The 24,175-nt window shown below is 41.6% G+C and overlaps 2 protein-coding genes across 3 annotated transcripts in view; both read right to left on the bottom strand.

Moving 5' to 3' along the window:
* Nucleotides 1–1,309, bottom strand: part of LOC112977600 — a 5,060-nt gene extending 3,751 nt beyond the window's left edge. Inside the window, exons 1-2 of the mRNA XM_026090108.1 lie at nt 1,242–1,309; nt 659–741 (exon numbers count right to left, since the gene is read on the bottom strand). Coding sequence (XP_025945893.1) covers nt 659–741; nt 1,242–1,309 — 151 coding nt within the window. The remainder of the gene's footprint in view (nt 1–658; nt 742–1,241) is intronic.
* A 4,087-nt stretch (nt 1,310–5,396) lies between these two features.
* On the bottom strand, nt 5,397–23,627 carry G3BP2 (G3BP stress granule assembly factor 2). 2 transcript variants are annotated; one of them, XM_026090088.1, is made up of 11 exons: nt 23,509–23,627; nt 21,161–21,242; nt 19,947–20,120; nt 18,926–19,016; nt 17,857–17,959; nt 16,222–16,402; nt 15,133–15,231; nt 10,238–10,340; nt 7,837–7,965; nt 7,517–7,635; nt 5,397–6,723 (listed from the first exon to the last, which is right to left on the bottom strand). In XM_026090088.1, exons 1-11 carry the CDS (start codon nt 23,601–23,603, stop codon nt 6,451–6,453), a joined length of 1,449 nt encoding a protein of 482 aa, XP_025945873.1. In that variant the 5' UTR covers nt 23,604–23,627; the 3' UTR covers nt 5,397–6,450. The 2 variants fall into 2 exon arrangements, with proteins under 2 accessions (XP_025945873.1, XP_025945874.1); XM_026090089.1 differs by lacking the exon at nt 15,133–15,231.
* Nucleotides 23,628–24,175: the final 548 nt, after the last annotated feature.

Here is a 24,175-nt window from a genome sequence, read left to right as displayed (position 1 = left end):
AAGCAAACCCTCTGGCTCGGGGGTGACTGCTGCCCCCCCCCTCCCGAGCTGCAGCCCTGGCCCGGGGGGACCGTGTCCCTGCTCCTGCACCCGGGCCGCAGGCAGCTCCCCCCCGCCCAGGCCTGCACCAGCTCTTTCTTTGCATTTTAGCACGTGGGCACCAGCCACGAAGATCCGCATTTGCCAATACCCGCGTCAAACGGGAGGGCAGCAGCTGCCCCCCCCCCCCCAGCCCTCCCTGGTACGTCAGTCCAGCGGGGGAACATTAGCCTTAGTCCAGGCACATTTGGACTCCAGCCTTTTATTCATTTCCTGCACATGAGCTTCATTCAGCACCCTGCTGCAGCACCTTGCCGGGTAGGAGCTGCTCCCCTGTGAGTACTTGGCTGTGTTTCACCTTTTCTGCTTTGAGTGCTACATGCTTCCTGCTCCCCCTTCCTACAGCCCTCTTGTCTTCCCCAGGGCCCAGCAGACACTGTTACATTTATTGCACAATCTCAAAAACCATTCTCTGGTGCCCAGAGTTCTTCAAAGCAGGACTTAGAAACCACAGCCCTACCCATCCCCAGCACACCGTGCATCTTTTCATCTTTTTGCACGTATCACTGCATCTTGGTGCACAAGCAAAGCTGCACCTGTCAGCAATGTTCAGCCTTACCTTTGCCGCTCCTGCTGCTCCGCGCTAGCCCCAATCCAAGTTCAAGCTGGGCAGGGGGAGGCTTATACAGTTTCCCCTTGTCTCTTTACTGATGGACTTCGTTAAGGGGAGCAGAGCCAGAGAGGAGACTTGGCATTGATCCTCTGGATCATTAGCTACTCCATAACCCAAAACTCAGGTCCATGTAACCCCTGGTTGCTTGTGCAGTTCAGATGGAGCAGACGCTCTCTGTATACTTCGGTGGTAAGATGGTTCATCACCGTGGCCAGGAGTTCCTGCACAGTTTGCCTTCACCGCTGCTCCCCCAGGCCCTTCCCTCATTTTCGTTTCATTCAAATGAACAGGACGATGACTTTGTTGCCCTGAGCAGCACTGCCGTAGCTGCCTGATGCTGTGACTTGCTTCCACGTCCAGAGCTGATCCTCTTCCCACTACTGCCGTTTTACTTGTCACCAATATCCAGAGCAGCTGATCTGCCCCTGCAAGAGGACTGCACGCTTCCAGCACCTTTTTTGGGATAACATTTTTCTCCTTCACCTCAACAAGTTCCTCCAAATGTGGCTGTGGCAATGACTAATGATACCTGTGTGATTTTGCTTTCTCTGCTCCAATTCCTTTGAGCTTTCCGTTCTTCATCTCTGCCTCAGCCATATGCCTTTCTGTACAACTAAGCACTGGTGAACTCAGTGCAGAGCATCCTCTAACACACCCAGGGCACCACCAAACTGGGGCTCTTACCCCTGTCACGTGCACTGCAGAAGCACAGTCATGTTTGCCCGAGCGAGAGGGGCACAGGCCATAGGTGCTTGGCCCACCAGTTTACACCAGCGTTGGATTTTGAGTTGTGTACTTTACCCCTTCTGAAGTCACTCAAAGATTTCAAGGTTACTGGAAATGTTTGCAGTCAAAACTGTGCCTTCAGACAGGCAGCAAACAAGAGCATCGTGTCAGCACCTGTCAAAGCCGTCCTCGACTTTCATTTAYGCACACGCACAAATACACACACACACACACTGTATTTTATGCCGCTCCCACTTGTCAGAGGAAACGAAAAGCACTGGAGAGCTGGTATCAGAAGCACCATTGCTGAGACATTTCACTTCCATTTCAGACCAAGAGATGCCAGAGTCAGAACATGACTGACAGGTACGCCCAAGTCTTGAGTTTTTTCTTCCCTCTGCAGGAAGGCGAGCTTTAACCATAGACAGGTGGAGCTTTCCCAAGGTTTATCAGGTAACCCACTGTCTTTTTCTATCATTTAAAACAAATCCACCTTTCCAAGTTGGGTTTTTATTACCTGAAATACAAAAAAATCCTCAGCAATCACTGTCCACCAGGGCCTTTCTTGGAGCACATCCATGGAAGTTCAGAAGCAGTAAGTACCTCAGTGTGGGCAGCTGCCGGGAAGCCGGGTGCCGCCAGTGAAATGCTCGAGGGCACCGCAGCACTCAAGCCGTCACTCCTTTGGACAGCCCTCGACTGCCCCGCTGGGCTCCTCGCAAAACGCACACCCATGACCCAGCTTATGAATGCTTTTCTACAAATTACTTCCTACACTTTTTTCCCCATGAAAAGCACACAGGCTATCACTGATGGTAGGCATCTAATATTTTTACCTTGTTTCATTTCAACCTTACAAAAAGAAAGAACTGTACAAGCTGATCATCACATACCACCATTCACAAACTTTTAACATTGCTCTGAACCAGCGCAGCTCAGGTAATGACAAAATGTGCTCTTTTGAGATTTTAAGCATCTAAGATTTCATGTTACAAGTGAAACTTGGTCCTGGCAGATCCTGTTTGTCTTTATCAGTCTTCAGATACCGTTTTCTTTGCCTTCTCCCCTCTTCCCCAGCCCCCAGATAACCATGCAGCCTGAATCTGCAGGCCTCCATATATCTACCTTATAAAGCCATGCGAAGGTCTGAACGCTTCAGGAGACAGCATCGCGGGGCCTGCGTGTCTGTGGTGTCCTTTGGTGCTAACACGTCCCAGAGCAGTTGAGGCCATTCCTCAGAGGAGTTTTCAGGGACTCCAGCTCAGGGCTCTGCTGCAGGATCTGCTCGTCAGCTCCAGCATTTCAGCTCGCGCAACTGTGCATCTTTACAAGCTTCCAAATTAATTTTGGTTCTCCCAGTTAGCAGAAAATGTTAGAGCCAAAACACGTACTTGGCACAGGACTGCAAGATACAGCAGACAGCAATTACCAGAAGCTTCTGCAGAAATGATACAGCTCTACGTGGACTCCATGTTTCAGGCACATTTTATCTACAAGCATTGTAAGAATCATCCCTTTACCAGCATTTTGGGCCAATGTTGGCACTGGCATAGCCAGCAAAGGCAAGAAGGGGAAAAACAGGGGTTATGTTGCAGCATGAGAATCTGTTCCTCAGTATCGTGGGTAAGTGACACCAGAGCCAAGAGCAAGGGACTCCAGATTTAAGGCACTACTGACTTGCCCTACTGACACACATTTGTATGTATGTTTTTCCATGTTATTATGTAACTCTCTATCTACCACAGTTCCCACAGTGGACTGAATTAGCTTCAGAGACTCCGTGCAAGCTTCTCCTATTCTCATCATAGCATCCGCTTACGCAGCGCCCCCAAAGCCAGACTCCACAGCCCCCAAGTCTGGCAGCCGTGCTGGGTGCCGAGGAGCCAACCCCGGGACGCGCTCGAGAGGAGCCCATGTCCTCCCTGAACCGCGCACCCTGAGCTGAGAAAAGCCATCAGATCAAGGGGGTCAACTTGCAACAAGGGCACTGTTTTGCTGGTCACGTCCAACACGGACGAACCGTGTTAGCTTTTCCTGCGTTTCAGCTCTGGAGCAGGAGCAACGCAAACCRGGACAAGCGCCAGCAGCCCTCACCAACCACAGCGAGACCAGACCAAACCGGCGGGGCTTTCTGGCCTCCCCGTTGGTTGCGTCTTTCCCAGCGAGCATCCCAGACAAGGGGATTACACGGCCATGGTGAACCAGAGCTTAGTGACTCTGCTGCAGTCACTTCAGTTCAAGTATGCAACTCTCTGCTAATATGGCTTCCCATAGTGTGACAAGCCAGAAAAAGTTCTCTTTTAAATCCATTTTCTGTATCGTAAGAGGTGAAATAGTGCTCTCCACCAACCTACATTCAAGAGAATTAGGGACATTGGTAAATGCTGCAGACATCAGTAGTTTATTGGTATGTTTAGTCAAAACACATTCAGAATGGGAACTTAAAAGTAAAAATACTTTCCACCTGCAACAATTAAACTAGAATCTACTAGCATATAATGCTTGACACGTTACAGCAATAAAGATGGTAATCCACTGTCTTTTATACCCACTAAAGCCAAGATGGTCAGCCAAGTTTGTTGAAATAGAACCATAATGATAAAATACTCCCACCATCCACAAATCAGCAACTAACAGTAATGGTCAGTGAATCCCTTCCTTTGCTCTAAGAGGTACATTTACTATAAGAGGGTCAAGAACATTTAAGAGTCCACAGTACAGTAGGTGAACTATCACCATGTAAACTTCTCTGGATGACGTCCCAATGTTTTTTCATGTCATCTGAACAAGAAGCAAGCCAGAAAGCAGAATGGCTCAGTAGCTCTTCTAATACTCCATTTTTGTTGTTGAGATTATTCCCAGTGCCATTTGCCATACCAATTAAATAGGTGGCAGCAAAACACCGTAGCACTAAAAAAGAAAAACAAGCTACACAAAACACACTGGTGGCAAACTGCTAACTGAAGACAGCAATTTGACTGAAGGCTTCAAACCTAAGTTCTGTTGTGTGGTGAGCAGTTCAAGTAATATAGATTTCCAAGTAACAGCTGAAAATGCAAGAGTCGAACCAAAAAACTAAAATATGAAAATGGAAACTACGAGAAATGTGTCCCAGAAAAAAAGTGTATGAAAATAGTGCAAGACTTACCATCAAACACAGAAGACCTCGAGTTCGGGAGAAAATAGATGCTATTTCACTTTGCCTAACACATCAGAAACAAGTATGTGCAAAATCTTCCAACTTACGAGAAAAGAGCAAATGATTGCATAATCCAGAGACAGATTGCTATTATGCCTTATCTGCTTTTGCCTGAAATTGCTATTTTTTTGAGGTCTTCCATGCTTAGAAGCAGCTTTAAGTGGTCACACTTTCACACAGACTCGCACACAACCCTCCCCCCCCCCCTTTTACTCCTGACGCTCCGGAGCTGGGTGCTCGCTGCACCCCCCAGCATCRAGCCGAACTGTACTGTCTGCTGCAGCTGCAGTTTATGGGAATGTGCTCCAGAACGTCATCCAGAAACAGACCTCTCAACTTGCAAAACCCACAAGTAAAACCGAAGAAGAGGATGTCTCCTTTCTATCCTTAAGTCCAGAGCCACAAAGGTGTCAACTTCAGCTGACAGTTATGTGCAAAATGAGTAAGAGTTTAAAAAAAAGCTCCAACTGGAAAATGCAAATACTTAGAGCTGCTATTTTGTTCTCTGAAAATTGCAGTATCCTCATTTGATGAGCTCACCCTCACAAAGGATGCTCAGTTCTACTGATTACAAGCTGGCAAAAATTGTTCACAATTCTCGACTGACTTCTGAAATGTCCAAGAGAGATTTCAACTCCATTGTCTTTAACTTCGACATAGATTAAAGAGAAAAGACAACCTGGAGACTACTCGGATGCCTTCTTCCTCCCTTCCCCCCCCTGCAAAAAAACAGACGAACTTGTTAATTGAAGAGCAAGGTGAATGATAATTTTAGCAATGTTTACTGATTTAAAGATACTGCAATTTTTTTTAATACAATTTTTCAATGATTTCTTTTAAATGCTTTGCAGCAGATTGGCTTTGCAGCACAGTAATTCATACACTATACTGTACAAAATCACCAGCAAGACTGGAATGATGTATTCATAGAAGGCACCATCATGCTTATTACATTACCAGAGAACTCAAATACAGTCAAGACAATTTTCACTGTACAATGCTTATTGAAGGGGAAAGGGGAAGGAGGAGTGTGTTGAGCAGCCATCCCTGTACTGAAGAGGGGCAGATAGAAAAATCTGACGTGAGCTATCAAACTTTGTTTAGTACTCAGGAGTATGACTTTGAAACTCTGGGTTGTTTAGTTTACAACTAAATGGATTCCTTCTGGAATATACTTGTAGTCTTATTAAGGTTTGTACATATGTTGGTCACAGCAAGCAGATCAGATGCCCGCATCATTTCACAAGCTATTCTGTCTGAGTAAGAGGATGAAGGGTTTTTTCCTCCGATGCCTCCTGCAGATGTCAATAGAAATGAGTTCAGAGTACCCATTAGTGCATTTTGATGAGTGCGTAAACACAAGTTTGTTTGGAGCCGAGTGTTCTAAAAAGGAAAAAAAAGGGAAGCTTCTCCAATTGCACAAATTGCACTATTTGTGTTTCCAACAGTAATAGGCAGAAACTGTAACACTTACACAAAATGTGCAGCAGAGGGTTTTTGACTGAAAGGACCTCAATTCTATTGGGCATGTCCTTTAGTTCACTTTTGTTGCAGATAGTTTAATGGTCTTTTTTTTTTTTTTTTCAGTCCTCAATTCTCCAAGTCTACATTTATAAATTAACAGTGTGACTCCTGTTGTGAAACTGGGGAAAGAACGTCCACCTCAATTTAAACTGGAAACCAAAGGATGCTTTCACATCAAAGAAATGATCAGAAGGGCTGTGTCACATTCCAAAGCCAAAAAAAATTAACAAGAATGCAAACACGATGGATAATGTACCACTGCCAAGACTGTCTGCCCGCAGYGGAGACTTCAGCGACGCTGTCCTGTGAAACGGCCTTCCATTTGCCCGGTTCCTCGTCCAGAGCCAAGTTTCTGTGCCATGCCACCTCTCGGAGGGGGTCCTCTTCCATCACGGTCTCGCATCATGCCACCACCCACTATTCCACGGGGACCCCCGGGGCCTCTATCATTGCGCCGAATATCCCTACGATCATCGCCTCCACCTCGGGTCTCTCTTTCACGAGCAGCTCTTGTTTTTTTCTCTTCTACGTTCAAGCGCACCTCACCCCGGAACATAATAGGCTTAYAGGGAAAAGTTTTCAAGGCACATGTTAGTCATCATTTCAAAGAGTCCATTTACACAAGGCATATGAAAACACTGCATTCACTACGTGCCTCTGCCTACCTTTACTTATATGTGAAGGAGAAACACGAACTGTTAACAGTTCTTTGAGACACACAACTTCAGCCCTAAATATCTACAGAAAATTGAACATTTTTTTTTTTAATTCATCTGGCATGCAAAGATTAGAAATGTCTTTCTTAAATAAGGGCAAGGATTGGTTTTAGCCTTTTCACTTCAAGGCTAGAATTCCTGCCTGCTGGAAAAATAATTCAAGAATTGCTCCATCAGGCCTAACTCCCATAATACTACAAATGCAAATTGTTCTTTTCCCCCGCTCCAGTTCCTCAGGTCACAGCTGCCAATAACCACGCTCCTTTTCTGAACCCCAGGACACACTATTTAGTGATCTATGCGATGCCCTTCAAAAGCTTAGGTACTGAGTTTTCAGCTTACAAGGATCTGTAATAGGAAGGGTTCAGCCCCACACAATGCCTGCATGCAGAAGTACAAAACCTGAAGCAGTATGTCACTGTTTGAGGAACCCTGGCACAGCTGATGTAAGCCAGAAAACCCTCTTGACAGACCAAGCATGCCAAAAAAATGTTTTTCTTACATCTGCTGTTCATGATGAGAAAGCAGGAGATGAATGAATGCCAGAAACAACAGCAACAGGAACTAGGATAGCCCGCGCTATTTGGCTTTTAGGGTGTTCTCTCCACCCTTTGATGGCTACTCAATGCTCATACTTACTTTTGCAACTAAAATTCTCTGGACTGGCTCAGAGTCATCAAATACCACAAAGCCAAAGTTAGGCAGTTTTCCTCCCACTCCTTTAGTATTTATGCGAAGTTCTACCACATTTCCAAAGCCTGGAAAGCACAAGCAAGGAACCAAGTTATTAAAACCTACAGTGTCAGCTCTACGACCTCTCCGTTTCTTCCCAGAAAGCACCTGTCATCTTACAACATGCAAAAGCTCTCCTGTGCAGTCCTAAGTGAATGGTACGTGGCTTTTCAACACAGAAAATGCTTCTGTTCTTCTTAGTCTCTGCAACTGAAATTATTACTTACTCATGAAGAACTCTTTCAGTTCACTCTCATCGATATCATGTGGCAAGTTCCCAACAAAGAGCTGATGGCTGTCCGGATAGCGAATTATTCGACGATTATCCGACTCATTCTGCTCCATGTCCCCTCTCCCTGCCGTCAACAGAAAAAAGAAGGTAGAGCCATTGAGGTTAGAACTTGTGTGTAGACTTGGACAAATACATCTATGAACAGCACCAAGCACGTTCGCTCAAAGCCTTCTGTACTCTCAGGTCTTGAGCTTCTGTTTACCACGGGCAACGGGGGAGGGAGGATACCATCTTCCTCTCTGTGTAGCTCCGACAGTTTTGCCACCTATGAGCACCTCTCCATTACTAATTCTCTGTACTAATAACACAAAGTATATGTTTTCTTTTCATCTAGTTTTCTTGGTTAGGTTAAATCAGTCCCTGTTAACTAATACACCTGGCATACTGGGTAAGCTTGTGTGAGAGGATCCTATCATATCTTCTGATAATTAAACCAGTAAGTTTATACAACAAATAAAAACAAAACAGTATTAAAAATTCCATTTAAAACGCCAGAAGACTTTTTCAAGGGGTAAAGGGGGAAATCCCACTACAGTCCCTGCTAAATCATACAGAAATGGAGCTTGCTACCTATTATAATGTTCTTTTCAAAAAATCTGGATTTAAGTCACTTCTCAGTTAATTCCTTAATACAACAATAATATCCTTATTTTGCACCCATATTAAAAACAACTTTTGACAGTCACTTCTTCTGGCTTACATCTTCCACCATTTTGTCCCAAATAGAAGTGAAGTTCCTAATGTTCTCTCCAGCTCAGTGGAAACAGAATTATCGGTAAATTGGTCCCATTTTACCACATGTTATCTAACAGCATTTCTCATCCTCACCCTCCATGCAATAAATATGTTTAGCAGCAGGCAGTATAAAATCCTGTAACTCACTAGCAAATCRTTACTTACCTTGTAATGTGACCGCAGCACACTGTTACCCCTTCTGTGTTTTAAGTGTTGTAGTGTAGGTATGTACCCCTGTCTCTCCTCTCCCTCCCCCCATGAGTCAATTTACAAAAAGCTTGCTAGGTCRTTTCCAAAGTTTCATTAAGCAGATCAAATGGCTCACAGACTTCCTTTGAAAACAAGACCGTAGGGCAGAAGCTCTACCATTTGGTGCACTGGTATGTTAGCTATTCCTCTCCTGTCCCTGCTTCCTCCCAGTTTCTTCAAAATGAGAATTGAAAGAGTTGGGCTCTGTTACAGTTTTTCTGTTTGGCTTATGATACGGTTTTGTTGCATCCTCATCCAAGAGTAGTAGAAATGCATTTTTGCAACTTAGTTAGCCTCAAGTTGCAGCCCTCACTCCCTGCTACAGATGACAGATTTAAAAAAAAATGTTAACTTGTAACAGATTTTAAGATACTTTCGTGGCACCTYAAATCCTTCCAGTTCCAGTGCTGTCCCCAAGTGAGGAAATGCACTGATCAAAAGCAAAARCAAAAAGCACTTAAAAAACAGGTCTGGGTCAGAAAGCTTGGGGGACGCTTACTGAGACCTCTYGTTAGAACCAATTTTAATTAACCAGAGTTACAGAGTTACAGAGGCTTACAGTTGCTGTGGTGTAACCACATCTGCGGGCAGTGCTTTGAGAGCTCTTGCCAAGTTTACGCTAGCACTGCGGGATACTCACAAATACTATCCTCTCCCTTACAACTCCAGGCTTCTTTCCACAGCAGATGATGAACTCGTCAGCAACTTTGGATTTGGGACCTTTGACTAGATAGTTTTTTTCCAACACTGCGCAGAGGTTCACCAAGTAATCAGGCTGGACTAATGAATACAACTCTGAAGACTTTCACCTCTCAACACCACTTCTGACAGCTGCAAAGTAACATGCAGCTTTTCTAGTGAGACCATTCCATGGATTTGGATACTCTGTATGAATAACATAAATAAAATTATTAACTGACTGAGGCAGAGCTGACAYGGTAGAAAGGTTTTCGTCCGAAACAAAGAGCACTACAGGCCATAACGACAGGCATGTAAGAGCTCTCATTCCCAAGATTCAGCAAAAGTTAGGGGACATTCAAAAAACAACAGATTTMAAAACTAGCTTTTCCAAACTGCATCAAGCCACCTGAAAGATATTCAAGCATASAAGCAAGTGGCCTGACTATTAATAAACAATTCAACAGAACAGAAGCTTAGAAATAACACCTAATCTTTGCAATAACTCATCTCAATGTAGATTCCAAATCATATTTCTCCATTTCTGGTTGAAGACAGTAGGGACAGACAGTTCCTAATCAGCCAAGTACAGCCCACAGTTACAGGCAGGACCATTCAAGGAGACCCATCTCACTAACTAGCCCCAAGCAGGCACACAAACTGATCCACGTTACCTGGTCTAGGTCCTCGGGGTGGAAAACCTGGTCTTTCCCTTGGACGCTGTTCACGTACACGAGGAGGTTGAGACTGAGCTTCAGGTTTAGTTTCAACTCTTGGCTGAAACAGGAGGAAAACACCCTTTATTAAACACCATGCATTCAAGAAAAGCCCCAGTTAAAAAATAAAAAACCAAAAAACACGCAAGACAGGTAAGTGGCATGCACAAGACAAACTCAGGGAGATATGCATCCATGTCAATGTGTTTGTGTTTAGAAATATATTTTTTTCACCTCTATAAATTCCTCTGTACCAATCCAGGACTGCAGTGTTCAATTTTGTCTACTGAAAGGTGCAAAGCAAACATCTCTGAATCAGAACTTTTCCCCAAAAGCATGGCTAAAGTGAGCTTTCTGTGTTTGACCAGGCATTGAGACCCCCAACGCCCCATAATTCAAGAATCCCTTGACCTGGCTAAAAACCCCACATAGATCAAATAAAGCTTCCTYATGCCAAGCTCAATATTCAAGGATTAGCAGATAGTCCAAGACAAACATGAAGAGATGGAGAAATCACATTTTCTATCTGAGCCTCTGAAGAATTCTTTTTCTAGAGAGCCGTAGAACTGTAAGGCAACTACTGAAAAGCAAGAGGAAAACAAAACAAAAGCCTTCAGAAGCACATTTCTGATATAAGAAAAGCCACCTGAAACAACAATTTCTACAGACTACCTGCTGAGATTCTTCCTCAACTTTTGTTATGTCAAGGTCATGATGTACAGAGGACAACCTTCAAATTCTCAGGAACAAGAACATCTAATTCAAATTTTTGCAAGCAAAAAATGCTTTAAAGGTAATTTGAAGAAGAAACAGACAGAACTTTCAAAATTATTTGCAAGCAGCCTGTTAGTTACTGAAGCAATTTCCAACCTTTTTTGAAATCCATTTTTTGTACAATAGTCTTGCAGCTGCTACTGTACTTGGTTCTTATCTTGGAAGACCAAAATAATTCATAGAGGCATTAAGATGAACACCAGCTTCCGAGCAAGATTACACAAGGACAATGGCTATAAGCCCAATCTATCAGACTGCTGCTGAAAAGGAGTTTATGTTATACATCTCCCTTATTTTCCTTTGAGGACTCAAGGCAACTGAGAGTTGCAACTGGAGAACCCCTAACGGGGAAAAAAGACATGAAACACCCAGGTATTATGCACCAAATAAATGTCTCAGTCCTCCTGTCGCTTGTGCTCTATTCAGCTAGGCATTACCTTGTCTTTCAAACATTTCTAGGATCAGTATTTCAACTCCAAGAATTAGCTGGAAAAATCATAATACCTCCTTCTGGCTCATAAGATCACCACCATCTTTTACTCACACATCTTTATTGCATTAAAAATTATACCTCTGAAGAGAAACTCAAGATGTTTTGATCCTCCATTGCTTAGACTCTTACTGCTATCATGATTAAATACTCTTTCCCTACCCCAACCATAGCAAAAATTTGCAAAGTCACTGATGTCCATCTTCTAGATCTTGTATAACAGAAAACTGCTTTGCATTTCACTGAACTTCTCATCTCCCACCTAAATACTTTCTCTCTACCTAACCRAAAAGCAGCTAATCTCATTAGTTGCTTTCTAATCAGTACCACCCCCTTTCACAGAGAAAAACTGCCTCAGTGCTCTCTGGCGCTGCTTGAAGACGTAAACACTTCTGCAAAACTGTGCTCCGCCAAAATACTGTAATCATTAGCAGCATCACAAGATTCCTGTAAAGAGCTGCCAGTTACAGTCCAAGAAGTAGCTAATTGCAACTTTTATTTCACAGAGAGCACACAAAGTGGACTGGAAGTCACAGAATAAGGATTTCAACAAAGACTAAAGGAGCGCTCAGCCCAGGAGCAAGTTATGCCACAAATCTCAGCGTACTGGAGCCTTGAGAACAATTCCGGAAAAGACGACATTGTCTCCGTTCTCTCCTAGCCCCAAAGGAGAAGGAAATGGGCCTCTTTCTGCCACTGCAATGCTACTGGCAATGACAGCAAAAATAGCTAGCCACAAGCCTTGACTCACTTTGGAACAGAACACCCCACCAAAACAGAGGAGGATGGGGCAGAAAGAGCAAGACAAGAGGTGGCTCCAAAGGCTGGTACAATTCTGTTCTGGCCATCTTCCAGGTTTAAAAGCTTCTCCATAGCGAGATRCCTGCCACAGTGGCAACACATGCATACAAAGAACCAACTAGCCAAGCAAACAAACCAGCCACACCACACAAAACAAAGGAAAAAAAAAACAAATAACAAAAAACCACATCCCCTCACCTGAATTGCAGCAGTTCAGTTAGATGCACACCTCAGACTGCTGCCACACTGTCTCCGAGGTCAACAGGGACCACACAAGAACTCTCTAAAAAACACTCATCAATCACTTCCACAAAGGCATCATAGACCCACACTAGCTACCAAGCCAAAAACACTAAYCATCCTAAACCAAGAGAGGACAGACAAGCTTCCAGATCCCTCTCTTCAGTTAAACCTTGGTCCATAAAACTTGAGTCAGCCTTAGAATACCTCAGACTTCCAGTACAGTTATGTTTAATGCACAGATCCCTTCACAGAAAAAATATCTATTTAAAGACTAAAGAGATTTTAGGTGGTGAGGTGAATGAAGCCTGTATAAACACCAACCTTATCTTAAACTCACCATTTCCAAGCCCAAAGGAAAGGGTCAAGGAGTACCCTGCCTGCCTCCCCACCACCACCTCTAGGACAGGTACTGTATTAATGCCAGTAGAAGGTCAGAATGGCTTTTCATTTACAGTAAAGAACAAGACATGCAGCTAATGAATGCAGAACAAGTAAAGGCACTCTCGTAACAGGCAAGGGCATCTCTCACTCTTGCTGCAGGTCATTTTTTAAGTTCATGGTACAAGTCCAAGTGCCTGGTCTGCACCAGATCTCTGAGACAACTCACAAATATCAGCTAATCTGAGGTTAACAACTAAGTCTCTTCTTCGCCGTAAAGAGAAGGTCCAACTTATCACTGTAGGCTGTTATTAGTCAGTGACAATTTCTAATCACCCCCAAAGAGAAAAAGAGCAAGGATTACCTCAGCAAGGAATGTCGACCTGTTTAACTCCACAGCTGCCAACAGATAGGAATGGAATGGGTTTGTATCTGAAACACCACATATGAAGTCCCCTGAGGCATTCTGAGTTATACTAAGGAGGTTTCATTTAAAACTTGATAAAAGGTGGGAAAAAAAATTGGATAGATGCAAGGAGAGGGCTGAGAAAAACAGTTTGTTGACTGTTTTGTAACATCACTGATGCTGGTTTGAACAGCATCCCTTACCCAGCCACTGGCGCAATCTACTGTCCTTGTTTACATGTACAGTATCAGACATTAATGAAGGCAAGAGAATGGGAATAAACTGCTGCTGCTTTGTAACTCCTTGTAGAAATAGTTTGGGTGCCTTTGCCACCAGCTTTCTGTACACCATGTCTGAAAAGCATGCAAGAAAAGGAACTGAGAACAGATTATCCTGTCTCCAAAAGAGTGAAGAGAGTTAAAACCCTGCCTGTTCCACTCTTGTTCAAAAACTTCCATGCAAAATTACTTGAACATGAAGTCACAGCAAACGTAATCTAAAAGGTGGAAAACACAACAAGCTGCAGAGGCAACACAAAGAAGGTTCAGTTGGACACCTACAACCTATATTCTGTTCTCTGGTCTAGATCATTTTAAATGATTCTTCAGTCATATTACAAAAATCTATTCTCTCTACTGCAACTAAAACAGCACTGAAAAACCTATTTTGGTTTTTGTATAAGGAAAATCTATTCTGCCCTAAAAAAGAAGCACTGTTCTGACTGCTCAAATACCACCTGAATGCTGAAAGCCCTTTTGAAGCTGATGAAGACAGACRGGCTTCCCAACTCATTACGTAGCCATTATCTGATTTTCACGACAACCTTGTCGGACCAGAAGCAATACCATACAAGGCAGATTTTTTTTTTTAAACATGCTTTTGGCTGAAGAGCAATCCTAGACCAGTTCCTCTCTGTCAGTAAAAACTGGAGAAGAAACCACTGCAAAAACAACAGCTGCAATAACACAGCCGCTCTACTAAAAGTTGCAGTCTTTGTAAAAGGCTGGACATGAGCTACGCAATATATGCGCTTGTGGAATACAGCGTCAGTAAAACAGATTAAAGCACGTGATTTTTTTTTATTTCAAGGGCTTTTTGTTTACATGGAGGCAGCTGAATTGAGAGTCTCAGGTCATCTCACACCAGCTTGGCATGTGCAGGACAGGAGCTATCACCCGGTCAAACTTTCTTTCCTCTTTTCCCTCCTCCTGCAATCTTAGGAATGGGAAGACAGCATTGTCCTGGCCAGGAAATGTGAATCCTTCCATTCCTCACACAGTCATAAGTTGGTACAGGGTTCTGTATAAATGGATAACGGAGTCCAAAATATTTTTGTAGAGATAAGGCTTACAAGGCAAACTTGCACATCTTAAAAATGGTGCAATCCCTTTTACTGCTGGGGCACTTCTGCCAATGAAATACCCCTTTCGCACACGCATTAGAAAACTTCTATTCTGGGGGTTTTCTTGTGTTTTTTGTTGTTTTTCTTTTTAAGCCAAACCATATCCCAATAAGATAGGTCAAAAAAACTTCAGTAGTGATTTCCCRATTGCATATGAACAGATTTTAACTTTTACCACCACCCAAAGTTACACCTGTTAAGTGTATGTGCCTTCAGTTGTGACAAAAAGGTGAGTGCATTAACATTTAAGACACAATTAATTTGTGAAATTTAAGTCATACAATTTGATCTGTTAATTTAAAAACTGAAGCAGTTTGCAGAAGTAATGAGACAATCCAAGGTGTTCACAGATGGGTTACCTGTGAGACGGGTGCTTTAACATGGGGTGGAATTCCAGAGGAAGAAACAGTACCACTAGGAGGCAGGTTTTTACTGGTCACTGAAGCCCAAGAGAAAGCCTGCAGGAAATGCAACAAACCTAGGCTACTAATCATGGCAAACCACTGACATTCCTACAGGGAAACTCGTCTGCTGAAAATATACTTTTGGTTCACATCTAGCTATTAAATCATTGTTGTGCTAGCATTACATCGAAGATACAGAAGGATTTGCAGTTCTAACCATCTGTGGACTCCAACAGTATAGATCACATATGTACCGTACTCACTATCACTATTTGAGTGAGCTCAGTTCCCTCAGCATCCCGAGATCACTGCTTTCCACGATGTAACCAAACCTAGGACTGAAAACCCTGTGCTATTAAGTGTCTTCTGCAGAAAGAAAGGAAGCGGATGCCAGAAGTTAGAACTTAAAATGGAAAAGAGAAAAAGGATTGGCAAAATAGGGGAGACTGACACTGGAGCCAGAAAATGACCTCTCCAGTTTTCATTGACTCCTCCCATCTCTTTCATACTACCTAGGAGTAACCATAYCAGAGGACTCACGGTGTGTGCATCGTGTTTTGTAAGATGTGGCATCCAGCCTCTAAGGGAGACAGTCAAAGCCCTCATACTCATTTTAAAGCTATACTGCCAGTAACTTTGCAAGTGTCAATGCATTATTATGTTTTTTGTTTTTTTTTCTCCAAGAAAGAACAGCGGTTCTCATTATTTGAGTTTTTTGTTGGTGGTGGTTTGGGGTGTTTTTCTTTTTTTAAAACACATCTCAACTCCACATTTAAAAAGGTTTACACATGCATAAAACCACACACACACACTTTACAAGCAGAACATTATATATACAATAGGTGACTTGAGTAACATTTTAAAACAACATTATTTCCTTTTTGGCTAAAAATTCACATTTTTGTAAGTTAAAGGTTAAAGTTCAGCTGTTCATACAGCATGATACTGAAAACAGATACCAGCTTGGCCACTCAGAAAGGCTAAGTTCAAAATGTTTTGGTTTACCATTTTCACCTAGAAGCACAGATATGACTTTTAACTAACCTTTGGTGGTTCTTGTGGTAGTGAAACAGGTTCTACAGGGGGTGGAGATGGAGACTTTTCTTCTAGCTCTTCAAGGGTCTTTTCTTCTACTTCCGCTTTTAGCTCCTCAGTCTTTGTTTCAGATTCCAGTTCCGGCTCAGGTTCGTGAGATGGTTCTTCCAGAGGCTCCTCTATCCCATTACTACAATAATCAGAAGCATTTTATGCAGTTAATCAATTGCTTAGTATTTTCTGACTTTTTTAACAGCTATACTATAGAAAAGATTGATATTAAAATTATTATTCCGTGTCAAATTGCTACCATATGTTATCCATACATACGATCTTGTGAGAATTTAAGCTGTACCGCTCTGGTTGCATACAAAATCAAACTGTATTTCTACTAAAACGAAGGCAAGTTTTGCAATTCTCTGCAGAGAATCTGAATACAACACCAGGCATGTAAACCCTTTAAGGAATAGATGCTAAACTCAAGAAGCCCTGTTCCTACAAGACAAGAAGCACAGACCAACAGAAGATTAAGCTACACACATAAATTAAGCTGATTTTGGAAGCATACCAGCAACTTACTTACCAAACTGCCATACAAGTAAAGCACATCACCAAAGGAATTGCAGGTTTTGTTTATTGAAAGTTACATGCAACTCATTTTCCATTCTGCGTATGTTCCATGTAAGGGGTCTGAAGTTACTTCTTTACTTCTCTCTTCCAGTCACCCAAAAAGTTTGTCAAATTCCAAGTATTTATGTCTATGCAACTCCTGCCACAGGTGAGAGTACATGCCTAAGTGACTAACTGCTGAATGGCACATTTTCATGGTCTTTCTGAATTGCATCATATTCCATRAATAAGACCTGACCGAACTCTTTCAGGCATCAAAACCTTCCTGCATGACCTTGAGCAAGTCGCTGTCAGAATTCCAGCAGACTCCCCTCTTCCTTTAGAGATCTCAATAAAATCATTACTTGAGCAGCCTTTAGCATTCCCACTGATGCACTTAACAGACATCATGACTGATTTTGTAAATGTTTTTTTGATTGGGGAAACCAGACAGTAATCTCTGGCCCTTAAAAGGCATTCCCATGTTTGAAAAAGTGTAATTTCTCATAAAATATATTTCTCTTATAAAAATGTAAAGGAACTTTTTTCTTTCATGTAGTTCAGATTTTAAGACACCCAAGGCACAAACCTATTCTTCCAATGCAGCTGTAGAACAGCTTCTCCAAAATTAGTCCTTTCTTTCAGTTTCAGGTGCTAYCCAAATGTAAGGAGTAGCATATCGTTAACCACCCTTTTGTTAAACCATCTGTTCAATATGAATTACATCATACCAACTCATTATTATAATTTTATATAACAGAGACTAAAATAAGTATATACATCAATGCATTTGCTACCTTCTCACTTCACACTTGAAACCAGAAGTGAAAATAACCAACAAACGTAAGAACATCCTCCACTTCCTCTCTTCATTCAAGAATCAGTGTTTAGAATAATACAAGGCAACATAACATAAAACCACAGCAAATTCAGCACAGTTTCCTAAACCCGTTAAATCACAACCAGAATCCAAAAGCCAAAACGATTCTGGTTTTCTTAAAAAAACAACTTCATTTAATAAAATGAACTTCTTACGTTACAGGGTGATTTTCATAGTAAGCACCGCTCGCATTTTCTTGCACAGGTTCAGGTGACGGCTGCCTTTCCTCCTGCTCCTCTTCCACCTCTTCTTCAGACTCTGACACAAGAGAAAAACTTTCTTGAACATCTCTGCAAGCGTACACAAGCCCCACTTAAAATGGAAGCACATTCAACTGGTAGCAATTTAAGTTAAGCTTCATCAGTAAGCGCTGCAATAAGAGAAGCAAGACCATTCTGCTCCTTCAGGAGGCTTTGCTTCTTACCATTTTCATAAAAGAAGGAAACAGAGCTGCATTGCTGTTGGAAAGCTCTGAGAGGAAGGTTTGGGGGTCTTTTTAAGCATCAGACACTTTCCATACGTTGGCAGTAGGAAAGGAAGTTTAAATCCCTAGCTCATAAATCACAGTACCTAAAACTAAGAAGGTTAACCTCAAATACAAGGAGGATGATTGCTCGAGATGCTTTGTTCCACAGAAGATGATGGAAATTCCAGCAGTAACTCAGTGAACACATGTACGCATATTCTGTCTGTACTCTTCTTTGATTTGCTTTGGCTCAATGAACAGGAAAAAAAGCTCAAGAACAAACAAGTTCAGCCCATGAACAGAAATTAATCACTGAAGGTGGTGATGATACGAAAGCAAACTACATCTTGTATTCAAAAAAGCCAGCTAGATTTTATTCAAATCACTTCACCTACAAATCCAATTGACAAGAGAAATCAACTCTACGTAATGAAACTCAATTGCAGAAAAAGTGCAATTGCTCACTTCGCTGCYGTTGTCTACCAAGCCTCACTCAGCCTAAGCAAGTTTAGTCTTTCAGGGAACAAGGCACTACAAGAAGAGCTTAGTTTTACAGACTGTTTTGGACCAGCAGACAGTCACAACAACATAACCTAGACTCTCCTTCTCTTCCTGCCTCCAAATTACTATGCTTCACAACAACACAGTACAGTTTCTATCATTCCATGTCCTCTAGACACTTGCAAAAACTCTATGCCTGTGGTGGAGGTACAAGTACAAGACAAGCTCTATTATGTCAGAAGTACAATTCTTCTCACCTTCATCAAGTTCTCCTTCTGAATCTCCAAATACTTCATCTTCATATCTGAAGATATCATTATGGACATAGAACTTGTTTGGAACAGATCCCTGTAAAAGAGGAACATACACATTTTTTGCATGTATGATATATTAGCAGTTAACAACATGGACGTTGTTAACTATAAGTTATAGTTAACTATAGAGCTGATATAGAGTTTTGGGGTAAACACCTACATTTTGGAATAGGACTATTTCATTAGAATCCSTTTTCAAGTGGCATCTCTTCTCTAAGCAAATAATTGAACAACAACTTCAACCCACCGGAAAGATGAAAAGTTGCAGGCAGAATAATACAGTTTTTGTTAATGCACGGTAARCATAGGTCCTAACTAAACATTAAGTCTATCAGTTTCATCAAGTCACCTGTGAAATGCTCTCTATTAAAAAAAAAATTTACCAAAAAACACACTGAACATCCACAGGGTGGCTGTCCGCTCATACTATTGCATAAGAAAACAATGAAGAAGTTCAACAAAGCTCTGAAGCATTAATAATCAATGAGGCAATAGTTTTTGACAAAATGGGGGGAAGGGTGTAGAAAGAATAAAAGAAACCCTTTACCATAAGAGGGCTTCACTCTTGCTAAGAACTGAATTTGAGCAGTGATTTGCACTGCATCAACCAATACTCATATTTGTCAGCAGATCTGAAGAAAGGACAGAACTACATTGGAGCGTTCATCTACAGGGCTGGCCGTTATTTTTCTTTGTTGGTGCAAACAGCAGCTCCTAAACACAAGCTCCTATTTGCTTTGGATTACTGCTCCAACACCCCAAGTCTAAGAAAATATAACAGCTTGAGACAGGTCTGATACACTCATTCTTCTGCATTCAYGCGCTGTGACACATTTGATCATAGCCTTTTGGCCAAGCTCTAAAAGCCAGGTAGTATCTTTCGGCCCAATAAGACAGATTATAGCTATAGGCCGGGCTTTCAACACCACTACTTGAAGTCAAACACAATCTTAGATATACTTACTTCTGGAGCAAGTACAAAAGTCTGCATGAACTTCCTCATCGGCTGCCCGTTGTTTGACAGCTCTCCCATAACCTGCACAACCACCCCATCACTCAAAGTAGCGTGAGCATCCACATGACGAATCTTGGTGTGACATTCACTGAACTGTAATGACATCACTTTTTTGTGTATCTCCTAGAAATAAAGAGTTACATTTTAGCTACACTGAGTTTTGTACAGAGCTTTACACCTTTTAAATACTTGAGCCTGAACTAATGCAAAAAACCACCCTGCTCAAGCTCAGAATGCAAACACAGGAACAAAACCTTGCCTTTCACCTAGAACAGCCTATCTGGGCTTAAATAATTTTTCTTCTGCACTTTTCAAGTACTTATAAGAGGAGCCAAATACAACACAACTTGCTATCCAATTTTCCAGGTGCATTACTATATATGAGCCATTTTAAGACTTCCATTTTTAAGAGGCCTGTTGAAGAAAGAGAGGATTCATCTGTGTTTATTAAAAAAAAAAAGACCCAACCATCCAACCAAACAAAAAAACCCTCTCCCCAGCCACAAAGTACCAAACCTCACAGCAGTGGGCTACATCTGCACCATCACGGTTTTCCCAGCCATAAAACAGGTTCTGCTGGTGAAAGGAGAAGCAGCCAAACCTGGCTGTGGTCAAAACAATTGCCCAAAAGAAGCTATGACAAGAAGAGATGCTCTCTGGTGGCAGATATTATTCCAAAAAGCAGCTACAATCAAAAAGAAGCACTTGTGCTTTTCTGGAGTAACACCACTTCTTCAAAAGTTACTTTAAGAGATAAATTCTCTTAAGAGAAGTCCACCCACAGAAGAATTTGGTAACATGCAGAATCCAATGCAAGTCTCAAAGATCACAGTTCCTTTCCCGAAGAATCACTTCTAACTGAAATCAGATACATCAAGAGGCCAGTCTAACAAATGCTTTGCTTCCTGTCCTAGAAGTATGTCCTACACTCCAGGTGCACAGTTAATGTGAGCATCATATATAACCCACAATAACAGCAGCAACAATCAACTAAAAAATTCAGGCTAATAAGTAATTAAATTTGTATTGGCCTCTGAACAGCAGGCAGGATCACAATCCATTATTTACCAGATAAGAAAATCAACAGAAGTATTTGACTTAAAAAAATGACTGACACATACAATATGTTCTGAACAGACTACACCACCAATTTTGATACGCACAGCTTGACCATACACTGCTTCTTGCGGTTTCCCACTGGCATCCAGTCCTCCATGGACATAAGAAGAGTTCCTGCCATAAAACCTGCAAAAGCAGAGAGATGTAAAGTTTATAGCTGTGAAAAAAAAATCAAGCAAAACCATATTCAACAAGTGTTTTAGTCCAAAACTGTCAAGCCTTTAAAACCGAAATCTTTTTATGGTAGTAAACATGTTGCTGTTCATCAGATTAACAGCAAGAGAACAGAAGGACTATAAGATGCCCTGTCAGAAGACCATCACTCATATACAATGTGGGTCCAAAGAAGAGACAAACACACATCTTCCACATCTGACTCTCAGTAGGAAGGAACAGCCAGCTATGCAACAAAAAAAAAAAGAAAAAGAAAAAGAAAAAGAAAAAAAAAGGGAGACTAAAACTGGCTAGAAGATGTTTCCCACATCTAGCTCAAGAATCAGTTATGATCTCAACAGCTTCTTGAAACAAACCCGATCAAAACAGCCGCTAGGACAGTTCTGTACGGAAGTACTTAAAATGCTATTGCTAGTGACACTTGTGCAACATTTAAAGTGAATGCAGTTGACCACTGTTAGGCAGCCCTATAACTTCATGCAGTTATGCTGTCCTTAAGAATTTTGAGAGTTCAGAGTTCAAGAGAGAGCGAGAGAGCAATCTAACACTTTCAGGAAACGAGCTGCCCAAAGTCATTCCTCAAGTACAGAGTATCACCTGCGCCAGCAGAGCTTGCCTGACAATTGTCAACCCAGATCCGCCCAATCTGAGGCAGGGCCAATCTGGGAGGCAGTTAACCAGTCATCAACAGCATCTCCCCCCGCCCCAAACCCCACACTTAAATAATAATAATAATAAAAAAATAATAATAATTTTGGTCAAGAGTCCATATTGAAAACTCACTTCCCTCGACAAGGAATACTCTATCGACATTTCCCATTTCCACTCAGCATACCAGGCATACAACATAATTTGGTAAAAACACGTTTCAGAGTTGTTCCAATGAAGCTTGAGATTTAGATGGGTGTGGGTAGCATCCAGCATCTCTTTTAAAGCATCAAAGTTGTCTTCAACATGCTAAATGCCTTCACAGTTACCGTTTTTCTCACACGTGTGCTTCTGTGAATTACATACTGCCCCAACCTGGAAAAATCAGTCCACATCCCGCATGTACCAGGAACGCTAGTTCTTTAATGCTCCCAGAGCATGTGTTAATATTGATGAAATGGGGAAGTAATATTGCAACACTAAGGGAAGCAGGCTGGAAAGCAAACCTGGAACAACTAGCTGCCCTTCATTGACTCAAGCAGCCAGGTAGTAAAAATATACTAATAGTATTCTGCTTTTTAAACCAAAAAAATACCCCCAAATCTTGCCAAGGTTACAATCGCTGTCACTACAGTAAATGCTCTTATGAGAAAATCAAAGACTATTTGCAACACCAAGCTGGAGGCATGGGTATCTACCCCAACATTCAGTTTGACTGCAATCAAAACAATTGGTTGTTTAACTAAAACTGATAGCATTCATTTCTCCCTGCCTCAACGCTACAGATGAAAAGAGGCATTATTCAAAAGCTCAATTTTCAAGCAAGCTGTCTGAGAGCTCTAACTTGTTATCAGTCAAACAGTCCAATTTTTCACCATTAGCCTTACGCCAAGGCCTGAGACAGAGCAACCCACATAAGTAATTGCTTTTTTGAACACTGGAAAAGCTTTATTCATCTTCATTTATTTTAAGTTTGTGCTGCTCTGAGTCCAAATGTGGAAATGAAAAATCTTAAGTGATAAGCTGTAGCCAATCAAAAACAGAAAAGAAAAGGAATGTTTTCGTAATACACCTTAAATCATAGTTGCAGATGAATAAGATCACTTCATTTTCCAGCTACCTCATCCAATTCTTGACAGTTATACTGAAATCTCCAGCTGTGATCTCAATAAAACATTTCAGAGGCAAAGCAAAATATGGTATCCTGAAATAGTTAGCATGCTTGCCTTAGGTACTACATGCAAGTGATTCCTCTGCAATTGTATTTTGTTTTAAATCTATTTTGAAAAATATTTCTGTAATATGTCAATGTTACTATTTTATCAGCTGAAAAGTAGCTCACTTTTCCACATAGGAAATAACTTGATAACATGCAACACATCCCAAGGATACGACCAGACTTAGTCGTAGAACTTAAAGAGTTTTCAGTAAGTTGAAATAGCCTTCAAGAACGCAAAAGTTAGTCAAAACATTCTTCTGCCGCACTCAAGAGTTTAAGTTTATCTAACTTCTGATGAACAGGACACACTTTCTTTCAAGAACATAAGTTATTTTTGCATGGAAGCGTTACCTGTGCAAGAAGTCAGGAGCTTTATTTAGCAGAGTGTAGTACTGCCTCACAAACTCCCGCCCTACAAGCAGGGGACTTGGCTTCTCCATCACCATTTCTTTGGTACACAGTGTCAAATGCTGCAATCAAAAATATTTACATTAGTTCAAAGACAAATCTATATATTCAAGCTTCCTTATAAAGGGAAGAACATAACGATTTTACAATTTAAAGAATTATGGAAACAGGAATTGTATGCTCACAGAACTACTCCATCAATGCATGCAAACCCTCCCCCTTTGAGTAACTAATTCTTGCTAAGATTCTTACAGAACAGGTGCTTTCTTTCCAAAGAACACTGCTAAAAATGTCTAGAACAATTTATTTAACCTTTTAGCTCTAAACTGATGAACAATTAAAGTCCAAGCTAAAAAGTATTACAAAACAGGAATACACTTCATTAAGTAGAAAGCCAGTAACATTCCTTTATCTCAAAGCAGATCTGCTTCAAAAGGCTACTGTGACATCTAAATACACAGAAGGTAGTACTGACATTCTGAAATTATTATGTGGGCTGGATTCGCGTTCCCTGAAGACTGGAAAGGGAAACCATTATACCTCAGAGATCATCAAAGCCTTAGGTGTTACTTGCCTGGCCAACTGCCATTCACGTTTGTCACAGAATAAT

The sequence above is a fragment of the Apteryx rowi genome, unplaced genomic scaffold (genome assembly GCF_003343035.1).
Source record: "Apteryx rowi isolate R43461 unplaced genomic scaffold, aptRow1 scaffold_85, whole genome shotgun sequence".
Taxonomy (NCBI): Eukaryota; Metazoa; Chordata; class Aves; order Apterygiformes; family Apterygidae; genus Apteryx; species Apteryx rowi.
Note: the sequence above shows the minus strand (reverse complement) of the source record. Positions and strands in the feature narration are given on the sequence as shown.